This window comes from Haematobia irritans, chromosome 1 (assembly GCF_050003625.1).
Source record: "Haematobia irritans isolate KBUSLIRL chromosome 1, ASM5000362v1, whole genome shotgun sequence".
Taxonomy (NCBI): domain Eukaryota; kingdom Metazoa; phylum Arthropoda; class Insecta; order Diptera; family Muscidae; genus Haematobia; species Haematobia irritans.
In genome coordinates this window covers 7,291,949-7,307,296 of record NC_134397.1, presented here as the reverse complement: position 1 = coordinate 7,307,296, position 15,348 = coordinate 7,291,949, and the positions used below count along the sequence as shown (strand labels likewise).

The window sequence follows — 15,348 nt, the reverse complement described above, 5'->3', positions numbered from 1 at the left end:
GAATGATTTAGTACTAATCCATGGTTATCTATGACCACTGTAATTCTACTTACCTTTAGAGATCCTGCAACCACTAATACCGACTTGATGGCCCTCAAACCCCAATCATAGTGATCTTGCTTGGAGAGTAATTCCTTGCACAGGGTATACAGAGTAATAAATTTTCTCGCTAAAACTCTGGCATCTTGGAAACCTTCAGCCACTAACATAATCTCGCAAATCAATTCGAAATCTGGCACCACCATAGCACAAGGTCTGAATAGAGCTTTCAGATTTTCTGGCAATTCCGTACGTCCAGCATAACCGGGGTTCATGGTAATGAATATACCAACTGAGGGCACACAAGTAATGATCTCTCCCATGAAATTGAATTTATCCTTACGATCGCGAATGGCATCCTGAACCGATTTCACTTGCACAGCAACTACAGATAATACTTCGACCGTGATTCGATTGAATTCATCAAAACATCCCCAGGCTCCTGTTTGAGCCAATCCCTTGTAAATGTTGCCACACGACTGATAGTCCATTTGCTCCGAACAATTGAAGACGTACACCATTATGCCAATGGCTCTACCCAAATCTTTTGTTGTTTCTGTCTTACCCGTTCCGGCTGGTCCAGCTGGGCCACCACCCATTACCAAGTGCAAACTCTGCGTCAGCGTTATATAGCAACGATCTGTTAAGGGAGTTATAACTAGACGTGGTGTATTACCTAGATACTCGTGATTGTAGCGAAACTCTGCATCACAGATATTGGCGAAGCAATCCTTCTCGCCATCATCATATCGATGGCGCAATTGGGATTGCCACATAAATGCCGAACCCGAATCCAATTTGGCCTGAATCATTTTAGCAACAACATCTCGGGAGTGAACGTCGATTGTGCAGATGGTCATGATCTTTTGACGATCTCCCTTGGTGAGTTCGCCTAGAAGCAATGAGATGAGCAAACTCAGCTGGGAGATCTGTTTCTTGTAATAATCCTTGATGGCATTATCGTAACCCTCTTCAAGACGGCTAAAGGCTATGTTCACTTCGGTGGACCACCAGATTTGGGAGCCACAGAGTGAAACTTGGGCAGGATAGTCGAATAACCATTGCTCACGTTGCTTTTCCTCATAGGCAACCACGCCGTCTCCAATGTAATGGCGTAGGGAGACTCTCATGGCTGCCTGTATGCGATTAAGCCATACTTCTACGGGACCCCGCATGTTTGTCACCTCGTGGAACTCAACATACTCGCCATCTTTGGCATACATTCCCGAAGCGGAGTCAACCTCATTCTGTTCGTCACGATTGAATTTCAGACGGGCTATTGAATCGAAGAGTTTAGTTAGATGCTTGGTAACCATGTCCGGTTGTATGCCATTGCTGAGGATATCGAGCAGATCGGCCGACGATACAAAGTAGAAACGAGGAAAAGCCAAACGTTTTGTTTCCAAATACTCTGCCAGTGCCTTTTCGCACAGTGTAAGCTCCTTTTGAAGATTCTCCAAGCGTTCAATCAACCCGGGTCGGTTAGTCGATGCCACAACATTCGAGGACTTTGCCATCTCATCCATGAGTATGCGGAATTCAGCATCGATGCGGTCGAAGCGATCCGAGTCGACTGGTAGCTGTTTACGAATATCTTCCGAACTCATGAAGATACTCTCGAGATGTGTCCAAGTGCGTTGCACCTCGAACCATACCGTTATTACCTGATCGGCGATCATCAGCTTATTCTGCCAGGCTGAGACCTCCTCGAGGAAATGGGCGATGTACTTGGATGTTATGAGATTCTGTAGGCATACTTGATTATCTTCGAGAGTCTCTATGAGTTCTTCCGAGGCTCTTAGGAGATTACATCCGGTGCGTGGGTGAAGTTCATGATCGAATTCCATCGCAGACCATGTGGTATTTAAATCGCGCAAGATTTTCTCCATAGACATTTCCTTAACGGCTTTGTCTACGATATTTTTGACTTCTTCTTCGCACTCGTGCAGATTCAGGCCAAGTAGTTCGGCTAATGTGGTCTCATGGTCCATTATGAATTTGACCTAAAATCGTTCGTATGGCGAATGATGGGGGGAGGAAATGTTCAAAACAAAACGAAATCGATCACTCCATCTATTTCGATTGTCAAACAGTTACACACACACACATACAAAAATCTATATACATATATGTACAAATATACACAAGACACAGGACACATATACGTATAGACGCACACATAAACATGCAAATTCTAAAATAATGGATCATGCAGATTTCTAAAAGAAAGGATTTCATGCAATTTTTTTTTCACAAAAATGTTGTGCTGTACAAGATCTAGGTAAGTGCACGTCTTGGTAACAACAAGAATACAAAAAAGGACATCACATATACAAAAACAAATTTAATTACATATAGATAAAATGGAAAAAGGACGACAAGAAGGACATCACACGGTTAATGGCAATTGTCGCTGAGACATGAAAACTTACGGTTATTTCCTTGGGAAGCGCTGCTAAACTCTGTAAAGATAGGTGATTGATTGTATTTACAAGAGACTGTACAGATTGATATTTACAATGATGCTTAAAGCTATATTGTGTAGATATATGGATGAATGATGGTGTATATCAATTGTATACTTTAATTGTGTATGTACATAATATACAAATGCCATAGCGATACAAACATGATGTTTTTCCGGATTTGTAAAAAAAATAATTTTATGTAGCGAGAGATCATAGAAAAGGTTGAAACGATTCCTGTACTTCCCATGAAAACAATGGGGAGAGGCTATAAGAAGGAGGTTCTTTGTCATTGACCTTAAGAGACAAGTTCACCATTTTGGCTGAGCTTAAAATATCTGAATTCCACTATAACAAACTTTTTATCCCAGTACTCTCCAAGATAGGGATGGATTGGAAAGTATGATCGGAAATATTCTTCGAAAGATCATCATCTATTGTCCATATTTTAGGGACAAACAATAATCAGTGATATAACTCCTCCTTGGGAAGTGCCTCTGTTCACATACCTTTGAATGTTTTCTTGTCCCAATGTGACAGAAATACGTCTCTTTGTTAGAGGATCGTCTAACAGCCTAAGTATCACGTGATCAACATTCAGAGTTTTCCATATAATATCGAACTCGGATGGACGTTGGAAATTCTGTATTCATTGACAGATAGTGATGTTTCAATAAAGCTGACTAGTTCATGCAATGCGGTCTCAGTAGGCCTGCCCTTCGAGGAAGCATGTTGTCTTTTCGAGATCAATCTTGAATCGATGCTAGTTCTAAGATAAATATAATCAGCCTCTCCCGAGTCTTAAGACGGAATAAGAATAAGCGGATTGTTCGGAAATCCTTCGCACTCGAGTGAAAAGATCCCTTCATATATCGCCGACAACCACAGGATGATTCTGTCAGTCACTGTGGAATCTAAAACGTTTCTTGCCTCCGATTTTTTGTAAATTTTTGGTCTTAAGCCAATTCTCCGCAAATTAATACTAAAATTTTCTCCTAAAGAAAAACACCATGCCTGTTCATCAGCGAAATAAATCTAGGACAAACATCTAAAAGATATATTTGGCGCATATTTACAATTTGCCACAGTTTTGATGTATAACATGTTCACATATTTACAATATGCAATAAACAGTTTGACTTTAAATAAAAATCCATAACACATAGTATACAAGATAACACAAAAAGTAACCTTGGTTGAGTTCATTAATTGATTCCAATGACGTTCCCTTATAGCAGGATTCTGTAATTCACCCACAGCTCTCAGCGAGGTCAACATATTCTTCACGGTTGATTCCAAATTGACAAAGGTATCCCAGGCACGCATTTCTTTGTCGAGTAAACGAATATCTTTGGCGAATTTCTTACATTCAATGTCCATATTTTCAACATCAACCTTACGCCAAGGAGTTGTTTTCCAATCCTCTATGCAGGTTTGAACAATAAAAACATAATCCCATAATTGCTAGGGTGGAATAAATGAAAATGGATTACAATTTCAATTTGAATCACTCTAAGAAGAAGAACTTTAAGAATATCAAAAACAGGCATGCATTGAAAGCCCTAAGGGATACAAAAATACTTGAGCCTTGAGAATAACAAAATACAAAAAATTCTCAGAAAGGCTTATGAAAGAAAAAGAAACTTGTATTAGAAAATTAAGCAAAAACAATTTCCAGAAAAAGGTAGAAGAATAGAAATCCCCTACATCATTAGTACTTACCTTCAACATTCGCAATTCCTTGCGACATTGTTTTAAGAGTTTGAACTCTGGTATATTGACCTCAAATAAACTACCCGATTGTTGTATATCGGTCATTTCACATTCCAAGCGATACATATCATCATTGATGCGATCGCATAGCTGATAGGGATCCTTACAATCGAAGCGAAAGAAATCATAATGCTTAAATGTTTCTCGGAACTGTAGGACATAAATCTCGAAGGCAGCCACCTTATTGCGTATGCTGACCACTTCGGTGGCTTGTAGCGGAGATACTTGTTGCTTCACGGTTGTAGCAATTTTCTTGGTATTCGCCCATTGTTCCGGTAGTTCCTGTAGCAAGACATTGACCTCTTCAGGTATATCCATGTCATAGTACTTCAACAGTTGTATGGTCTCTTGCATGGGCTCAAACATTTCATCGGTTTTTACGGCACGCTCCTTGACCTGCATCAAATAGGCCATAATGCTAACCAAGCCCTCGTAGTCACCCTCTTTGACAGACTGCAGTAAACCCTCATCAGCCTTGCGTATAAAATTACTCAGATCCATCAAATTCGAGGTCACAGTGGTAACCAGATGAGTCTTGAACATGTTGCCCCACTTGCACACAGTATTCAGTAAAGCCTGCCGGAAAGGACGAACATCGACTTGAAACCAGGAGCTGAATACTTGAAAGGGAGCAATATCTTCAATTTCATTGAATAAACTCTCATAGTTGTCAATTTGTTCGCGGAATGCCTCGATAGTGGGTGGACACGGTTGAGGAGCTCCCGGCTCATTAAGCATTATGAGCTCGATTTCATCAGGGTCCAACATGCGACCATACTCCAAAAAATATTCCATACACTCATGGCGATCGTCGAGCCACAAATAGGAATACCTTTCGAATTGGCGGCAAAACATGGCAGCCTCTTCCATGACTAAATCAACACCGTTGAGGATCTCCCTCCTCATGTCGATTATGTCTTGATTGGCTTTAATTAAATCACCGTAGTTGCTTTTCTCATTGGCTTTCAGACGTTTGATAAGGGAGCCCATCTTGAGGATATCCCTTACCAATTCAATGAGCATATTGTTGAAGCCCATGGAGTCTTCAGGATTTAGAGATGGAACAAATACCATATTTGGTTCCACTAACTCCAATCTTGCCTCAAATAGAGGGGCATAGTTATTCTCCGGATCCATGTTCTCCACTATATAGCCCACACTTACGCCCACAGTCTTTAGCAGATACTCGTAGACAATGTTGTCCACAAAATCTACATAGTTCAGCCACATTTCATCGTCCTGTTTATCTTGCATATCGAACTGTATCATATTATCTTGAAGTAGTTTATGGATTTCATCAGAAGCTGCTTGGATTTCAGCATAGCGTTTGGTCGTTCGATCTGGTCTCTCGTCTATACAAAGGACAGTATCCTTTTTACCATCACGACGTTCGAATAAAGGCTGTCGTACCCAGACAGACATAATGTTGCGAATTTGTGCTAAATTTCCCTGGGTGTGATCCATACGATTTTGTAAAGCAGCAACGGGTTGACGTAATTTTTCCAAATACGTCATAATATCTAGAAGAGCAAACAGATTATTTCTATTTATCTGGGGTTCCTTAAGTCCTCTTCTTACCCTCTGAATTCCATACTAATTCGTGGATACCCACTTCAACCAAATCATCAATAAGTTGAATTTCCTTTTCAATCATTTTCAATTCCACCGTTGAACTATTCTCCTGAATGGCATTGTACCAATCTATAGTCTTCTCCAAATTCAGAGTGTATGTACGAAAAACATCACCCTTCTCGGCAAAGTCCAAGGCAACTTGGGGCACACCTTCCACTTCCATTTGTTTTAGATAATGGACTTCGCGAAGTATACAAAACAGTTCGGGACTAAAATTGAGTATCAATAGCCTATTATTATCATCTCGTTTGATCAGTGATTTCTCTAGATTAGTTTCGATCTGTTCTTTCAACTTCTCGGTCCAATCTTCAAAGACGTACGAACGACTGGCTCCTATTTTCAAAAGTAAACGTTCATAACGTTTAATTATATCCAAAGATTTTTCAGTTTTCACAATGCTAAGTAGGCAAACAAAAGAATAAAGTTTAAGGATTGAGATGAGAATAGGGACTCAAGTAATTCAACAATGATTTTCAAGTCTACTTACTCATGTTGCAAAGCTTGAAATTGTTTCATTGGGGTTGTAATTCTTCTCTCGAGCTGACTACACCAGCGAATAAATGCTGCCGCTGGAGGACAATTATATTCCGGATACAATGTTAGATTATCCGATCTCATAAACATTTGTTTATCATAGATATCCTCGCAACTGGTTAATTCTTCGTCTAACATTCGTACGATTTCAGAATATTTTTGAGTAAATTGTTCTTTGATCTTTGGTCTTTCCAAAACACTTCCCACTATATTAATGAGCTGTAGAAAGTATAATTAAATTAATAAATATGATTATGTATTACATATTCCTTTGTTATAAAAATTATCAAATAATCGAATTTAATTGGCAGTGATTTGAAACAAGCAATCATTTCTGTAATTATGGACTAATTAAATTTATCAATTGTTAGGCTTCATATGACAAAGTGAAATCTGCAAGTGTCAAAAAAGAGTTTTCATTAGATGTGGTTATGTTAGGATTACTCTCTAAACGGAATGGACTATTTAAAATGCTTTTCTCGTACTTTTCATAAATACATCCAACTAAAGATTAAAGGTTCTTGGGAAAGCTATTTGAACATCTAGAAGACATGGATATTTCGATGAAATTGCCTCCAACTATGTCATTAGATTACATAGATATGAACTCCTGGTTTTGGTACGTCGAATCTTATTATCAAAATTAAAATCTTTCTAAATCCATTAAAATCCATTTTTTCATTTGAATGTTACAGCAATTTCCCCCATTACTTCCATTTAAAAAATTACCTTAAATATGCTTTCCAAATTATAGCAATCATCGAATGCCTGACACAATATCGCTGCTAATTTCATATCCAGCTCTAGTATACGCATTTGAAAATTTTCGAAATCCACATCGAATTCAAGATCATCAGGATCTAGAACATCGTAGCTCTTCGATGCGAAGGCCGTAAAATATTGATTGAATTCAACATAAACGGCCGTAATGCGTGTACTCAGCTGGCGGCCACGTAGGCCACCGATCTCGACTTTCTCTAATTTCAGAAATTCAATCACAGTAAAAAAGAACCTGTAAATATAAAGAAAACAAATAAAAAAATAGAATTAAAGGAAACCTCTTAATTTTTAATTAATTTAATTTTTTTATTTGTATTTATTTTTTTTTTTTATTATGAATGATTAAAATGCCAAATTATCAATACTCACCACTGTATGGTGGTTAAACGCTCCAGAAATGAATTAAAGCGCTTGAAAACTGAATTTGGGTGAAAAGTCCAATTAATCGGTGGCCTCTCCTCGGGCTCTTTGAAATAGTCGGCAATCTTTTCTTTATAGTGATCAAATAGAGCACGAAAGAATTTCAAAATTTCTATAGATAAGGTCAGGCGTTGCATGGCTTCATCGATGTCGCTATGAAAAATGGACGAAGGATCCAGGAAGCGTTTGGCCTACCGAAAGAAAAGCATAACAAATCAAATTAAAATAAAATAGTATACCACACTGTTCGAAACTTACTTGGTATATAATCAAATTACAAATTTGCCTTAGTAAAACGGTGATTTTCGAGGAATGATTATAGTAGCGAGAATTCCCCCATATAGTGCACACCACATGCATCAAGGGTATGAGCAGAGGCTTGCTTTCGGCAAAATCAATTTCCTCTAATTGCTGGACACATCTTTTCAAAGGATTCAAATACATGGTGATATCTTTGGCTTCAGCTAAAGCTATAAAATTAAAAATATATATTTTTTTATAAACAATAGAGGTACTATTAATGAGAGCTCAATATAAGATTCCTCACTTACCGGTAACTACATTTTTAAACAATGTTTGAAAGCAAGGAAAATAAGCACTACGTGAATGTTCCAATACCAAGGCCATGGCTCTTATACGCTCATTGCGTAATTGATCGAAAATAAAGGAGAGATTTTTCAAGCGATTATTCCAGAAAACAAATTCTAAATGGTATGAGGAGAAATAAATCAATTTAGACATAATCGATGACATCATGAGATATCTTCTAAAAATAGGGCTGTTTTCTTTTCGCACTGGATGCAACATTTGTATGGGCTATCCAGAACATCTCATCAGTGCAAGTCGCGCCGGTGTTGCCAGATTGTATTTTGGTAAAGTGACTTTTCTTCGAATTAAAGAGTTCACTTCTTTTCTGTGATTGTTTTAAAACAGCTGATGACAGTGTTGCATATTTTTGGATTACTCTGTTTTGAAGGACTAAAACTTCACGGCTTAGGGTATCTAAAAGAAACCAGCCCTAATGTAGACCAATAATTCATGAAAGGTTTCTGCAACATATACAGTGAGCGACGAAACAAAGGCTACAAAGTATTTGTGTTTTACTGTGTTCAGTTTTGTATTTTTTATTTTTTTAGGGTAGACATTTAATTACTCTTTTGGTAAACCAATAAATGTTAAATAAAATCGTAAATATAAACGTTGAGATAAAATATATTTTGAAACAAAGGTATATGTATACTTTACTAAGCCGCTCACTGTATATAGATTTGTTCGGTTTTTTGAATGATTTTGTAACAAAGTTAGATTTAGTATTTTTTTTGTTTTAAGTTATAATTTGTCAAAACATGCATAGAGGGAATATAATCACCCTAAATGCGCTTACCGGAAATTTTGTAAGAAAATTTTTGTGAAATATTTGCGTGAAAAAGTATGATGATTCTCTTGAACTATTTTTGGGGTGATCATATTCCTTCTTTATATAAATATTTGCTTTCTGTTGAACCAAACCGATTTATTCAAAATCATATATTTGTAAGCTTTAATTCAATATTGCATCTACATTACCCCGTTCTTTACTTTCCGCCTCCTTACCTGTATTGGGTGTAGGATTCTGACCATTCAAAAATGCATTCGATGGATTTTCCTTTATCACTTCATGTATCTGTGTGGCCCATTTAATTACCACGCCCTCGATGGCACTTTTCAAATACAAATCAATTTGCAATTGAGGATTTCCACTAATCTCATTGGCCGCTTTCACAATTTTCTCCACGCCAACGGGCATTGCCAATATCGTCTCTCCACTAACTTGACCCTTTACCTGATGTACAGTACTCTTAAGACTATGAACATGTTTTTGTACATCTTGGGCCACCATAAAAGGCCATGTCTTGTAATTATCTTCATTCGAGAGTAAGGGAACCAAAACCTCCTCAACCAAGGCCGAAAGTTGATCTATAGTGCGGGTGGCTAAATCTCCACTTATTATAAAATTACTGCAATCTTCGCGTGGTATAGGTTCTACATATTTCTTTATGAAATATACACCCTTGCTTTTGAGCTGTGTAAGGGGAAACGTTGTGGATGGAAGAAGCTGTGCTGATTGTGTTAGAATAATTATCAAAACTACTGGTGTGGGACGATCTAAGAACTCTTTGATGACACCTTTAGTCTCTTCTACAGTGATGACACGAGTCCATTTTTCAGGTTTCAGTTTAAGGGATTTTATGACAAACGAGCCCATCAATTCCAGTCGTGGATCTGGACCAGAACCAGCAGCCGCATCGGCGCTAGTCGATGGTTGATCCATTCTGGATTAAAGACAAGCTGTAAGTAAAAAATGACAACAAAATCAAAAATTATAAATTATGGTTTTTATGGAAACTATTTGCTGGTATTAAAGGGAATAATATAAATAATATTGTAAAAACGAATTACAAGGCATTCAGTGAAAAATTATTGTAGGAATCAGTTAGCGATCGAAGATTGTATTCATTTGTACCCATGAAGTGTTTTAGTAATCAATAAAAGCTGTTTTATTACTAGTGTAACAAATTCAAACGATCATTTTTTGCGTGAAAACAATATTTATTGATTTAAATGGCAAGAATATATGTTATCTAAATTTCAGAATAAATTCACTTTTGCTCTATATGATTTGGCCAATAAAAGAGTTTCACGCTGAACGAATGTAACCTGCTACAATGGACTGAATAGTCTTAGAGAGCCTGACAATAAATTGGGCTGCCTAACCTGCCAAAAGTTTGAACCATACCCGTGTAATAGCTGCATTCATCGTTTCGATTTCGTCCATTTTCAGTAATTAGCCTTGCTCTCTAAATCGACCCAAATATACAAATCGATCGATCGCATTGTCAACAGGCGAACTGGACAGGCACTGTGGGGATGAAATAGAGCGCACACATCCCAAATGTCTACATGATGGTTAGGTTAGGTTAGGTGGCAGCCCGATGTATCAGGCTCACTTAGACTATTCAGTCCATTGTGATACCACATTGGTGAACTTCGATTCCATGTTAAGCTCAATGACAAGGGACCTCCTTTTTATAGCCGAGTCCGAACGGCGTTCCACATTGCAATGAAACCACTTAGAGAAGCTTTGAAACCCTCAGAAATGTCACCAGCATTGGGATAATCCACCGCTGAAAAACTTTTTGGTGTTCGGTCGAAGCAGGAATCGAACCCACGACTTGTGTATGCAAGGCGGGCATGCTAACCATTGCATCACGGTGGCTCCCAACATGATCATATCTCTATATTCCAAAATGGTTTCGCGATCAAAAGTCTAATTCGCTTTCACGTCAGCTTCGATGTGAACGATTAGAGAGCCATCATCAGGTGTCATACCTTTAGATGTAAATTAATTCGGGCGTCCGTTGGTTTAAAGTTTATATTCTTATACATGCACCAGGTTAAGCAAAAACGCATAATTTGGAAATTTATTATACCCTGCGCCACACTGTGGAACAGGGTATTATAAGTTAGTGCATATGTTTGTAACACCCAGAAGGAGACGAGATAGACACATGGTGTCTTTGGCAATAATGCTCAGGGTGGGTCCTTGAGTCGATATAACCATGTCCGTCCGTCCGTCTGTCTGTGAACACATTTTTGTAATCAAAGTCTAGGTCGCAATTTAAGTCCAATCGCCTTCAAATTTGGCACATGTTCCCAATTTGGGTCAGAATAGAACCCTATTGATTTTGGAAGAAATCGGTTTAGATTTAGATATAACTCCCTTATATATCTGATATGCACTAATATGGACCCAGCAAAATTTGATTGAAATCGGTTCAGATATAGCTCCCATATATATCTTTCGCCCGATATGCACTTATATGGACCCAGAAGCCAGAGTTTTATCCCGATTAGCTTGAAATTTTGCACAAGGAGTACAATTGGTAGTATAGTCATGTGTGCCAAATTTGATTGAAATCGGTTCAGATTTAGATATAGCTCCCATATATATGTTTTTCTGATTTCGACAAAAATGGTCAAAATACCAACATTTTCCTTGTTAAATCGCCACTGCTTAGTCGAAAAGTTGTAAAAATGACTCTAATTTTCCTAAACTTTTAATACACACAGAAAAAAATATCACCAAAATATTTCCAATTAAAAAGTTAATTGAAGTTGAAATTTTTTTTCAATTAATAAATTAATTGGTACAATTAACTTTTTAATCAAGATAGAAACATTAAGTTAATTTAGTCAATGATTGAAAATTTAAAAATTTTTAATTAAAAATTTAATTGATACAATTAACTTTCATTCAAATTCGGAAGACTAAGTCAGTTAAAAAAGTGATGAATATTTTTTTAAATTTTTAATTAAATTTGTTGTTTTCAAACAATCAATTGTTAATCCAAATAAAAATTCTGAGCCAATTCAGAATGTAATTGAAAATAGTTACCTTTTTTAATTACACAATTAATTGAGTTTTGCAATCAACATCAATTAAATTTTTAATTGAATCAATTAAACAATTAATTGAAATTTGGTAATGAAATCAATTAATTTTTTTAATCAAGAATTTTTTCTATGCCCAATTAAAACTGTGATTGATACTATCATTTTCGTGATTGAAGACATTTCAATTAAAAAATTAATTGAATCAATTAATTTCGTGATTGAATCAGAAAAAAATTTTTTGTGTGCATATATATCGAGCGATAAATCATAAATAAACTTTTGATTCAGATTTAAATGTTTCCCATATTTATACCCTGCGCCACACTGTGAAACAGGATATTATAAGTTAGTGCATATGTTTGCAACACCCAGAAGGAGACGAGATAGACACATGATGTCTTTGGCAAAAATGCTCAGGGTGGGCTCCTGAGTCGATATAGCCATGTCCGTCTGTCCGTGAACACATTTTTGTAATCAAAGTCTAGGTCGCAGTTTTAGTCCAATCGACTTCAAATTTGGCACAAGTATGTGTTTTGGCTCAGAATAGAACCCTATTAATTTTGGAAGAAATCGGTTCAGATTTAGATATAGCTCCCATATATATATTTCGCGCGATATGGACTTATATGGCCCCAGAAGCCAGAGTTTTACCCTAATTTGCTTAAAATTTTGCACAAGAAGAACAATTAGTAATATAGTCAAGTGTGCCAAATTTTATTGAAATCGGTTCAGAGTTAGATATAGCTCCCATATATATATCGTTCGCCCGATTTGCACTCATATGACCACGGAGGCCAATTTTTTGCTCCGATTTAGTTGAAATTTTGCACAGGGAGTAGAATTAGCATTGTAGCTATGTGTGCCAAATTTGGTTGAAATCGGTTCAGATTTAGATATATCTCCCATATATAACTTTCGTCCGATTTACACTCATATGACCACAGAGGCCAATTTTTAACTCCAATTTAGTTGAAATTTTGCACAGGGAGTAGAACTAGCATTGTAGCTATGCGTGCCAAATCGGTTCAGATTTAGATATAGCTCCCATATATGTTTTTCTGATTTCGACAAAAATGGTCAAAATACCAACATTTGCCTTGTAAAATCGCCACTGCTTAGTCCAAAAGTTGTAAAAATGACTCTAATTTTCCTAAACTTCTAATACATATATATCGAGCGATAAATCATAAATAAACTTTTGCGAAGTTTCCTTAAAATTGCTTCAGATTTGAATGTTTCCCATATTTTTTTAATAACATTGTGTTCCACCCTAGTGCATTAGCCGACTTAAATTTTGAGTCTATAGATTTTGTAGAAATTTAGAAAATTTAGATCTACAAACTGGTGCAGGGTATAATATAGTCTTTCCTTACTTGTTTTTAGACTTTCCTTACTTTTTTTTTTTTAACAATGAGCTAGAATAAATTTGATAAATTTGCTTTTACAGAATGGAATTAATAAAATTAACAATACCCATGTTTTTCACTTGTAAAAAAAAAATTGTAGTTTGAAGGAAAAATTTGGAGTTCAAAATTGCAAGAATGTCATTAGTGCCATACGAAGTTCAAGATGGGTGAGTTTGTAGTAAAATTTACAAATTTAAAGAAATAATAAACTCTCTTGTGAGAAAGTCGAATTTCGTAAATCGTTATGCTTCATTTGTGTATAATTTTTCCCACTTTTAGTCCATTTAACTAACGTACGCACAAAATTATTAGAGTAAAGGAATCTTTCTCCAAATATAATAATTCCATAAACTAAAATAAGTGAAATAGAGGGTTCAATTTTTTGAGTGTATTTTCAAATAAATATTTAGGTTTTCAGTATTATTTTATTTTCAAAAAATTGTTTTCAATACATTTTTGTTTTTAATTTTAAGGGGTTTGTTCTTTCGATATCCCTTTCTAATGAAAAAATTCTAAATATCTTTATATGTTTTATTAGCTTGGATTGCTTCATCCGGAGGATATATTTTAGAACAATTACAAACATGACATATTCTTATTAGACTCTCATTATTGCACTTTTCCATTTTTCCAAAAATTTATTCTGGATTGTATAACCATTATAAGATTATTTCCGCTTCTTCATTGTCTTCAATTTGCTGCGCCTTCAATTAGAATAAACTTGATTGCTTCCACAGATTTACATTGAAATTCATAAATAATAAATAATTTCCATATAGTTTTAATTTTTCCTTAGACCACTTTTCCATTGTATATCCTACTTATCGTACTATACAAGTGTCGATAAGTTTAATTTAAATAATAATTCTATTTTCAAATAAATATTTATGCTCATTGTTTTGAAATTATTGTCAAAAAATATTTTTTTACTAATTTTCTTCCGAAAATTTTCACTGAATTGTATAATCGTTTCTCTTATGATATTATTTCGGCTTCTGCTAGGTTTTCTATTTTCTGCGTCTTAAAGTTTTCACAGATTTAAATTAAAATTCATTCATAATTATGTTATTGCGAAGAAAATAAAATGCGATTTAAATCCGTTATATAACCTATTTTAACAAGTATTTTACGAAATTTTACATAATTAAATTTTTACAAATATTAAATTTAGTAGTTTTTTTTTTTGTATTTATAACATTTTCAAATTTTTATAATAAAATTTAATATTGGTTTTTGTTGTATTATTTATATTTATAATATTTTCCAATATTTATAATAAAATTTGATGCCAGTTTTTAATGTGTTTTATGAAATAACTAAAACTATTTTTTTTTCAATTTCAATTTTATTTCAAACATCAAAAACTTCCTTCATTACAATTTTTCCTTGATTCACTTTTTCATTATGTAACATATACTTAGAATATTGCAGTATAAGAAACTTAATTTTTTCCACATAATTTCTTTTTTTATTCAGATTTCATTTTATTTTATATTAAATATATGTATTGCAGATTTTTTGTTTAAATATTTTAAAACCAATTACTTTCGTCTTTGTAATTAAATATGAGTATAAATTGCGTTACATCAAATCACTTGATGGCCTAAAAATAATATTCTCAAAAATAATTATGTTCACAGTACAATTTTAAATTTGTTTCCAACAAAAACTTTCTTCATAACACTTTTTTTTAACATTTTTTCTTGATTTTTCTTAATTTTTTCCAAAATTTACACTTGATTGCATAACCGATTATCTATGATATACTCTATGGAACTGTACTCTAGAAAACTACCTCAGTTTCTCTTATAAGATTATTTCCGTTTCCGTATTGTCTTCGATTTGCTGCGACTTTAATCACGAAT

General features: G+C 35.2%; 1 protein-coding gene across 2 annotated transcripts in view; it reads right to left on the bottom strand.

Annotated features, from left to right (window-relative positions):
* Nucleotides 1-15,348, bottom strand: part of Dhc93AB (Dynein heavy chain at 93AB) — a 32,007-nt gene extending 16,659 nt beyond the window's left edge. The window contains exons 1-12 of one of the 2 annotated variants that reach the window (XM_075289112.1): nt 15,279-15,348; nt 9,237-9,971; nt 8,195-8,347; nt 7,902-8,113; nt 7,593-7,834; nt 7,173-7,455; nt 6,397-6,662; nt 5,856-6,307; nt 4,227-5,797; nt 3,696-3,968; nt 2,472-2,501; nt 54-2,042 (exon numbers count right to left, since the gene is read on the bottom strand). In XM_075289112.1, the coding sequence (XP_075145227.1) occupies nt 54-2,042; nt 2,472-2,501; nt 3,696-3,968; nt 4,227-5,797; nt 5,856-6,307; nt 6,397-6,662; nt 7,173-7,455; nt 7,593-7,834; nt 7,902-8,113; nt 8,195-8,347; nt 9,237-9,954 (6,189 nt within the window). In that variant the 5' untranslated portion in view covers nt 9,955-9,971; nt 15,279-15,348. The remainder of the gene's footprint in view (nt 1-53; nt 2,043-2,471; nt 2,502-3,695; nt 3,969-4,226; nt 5,798-5,855; nt 6,308-6,396; nt 6,663-7,172; nt 7,456-7,592; nt 7,835-7,901; nt 8,114-8,194; nt 8,348-9,236; nt 9,972-15,278) is intronic. The other variant, XM_075289113.1, reaches the window with a different exon arrangement.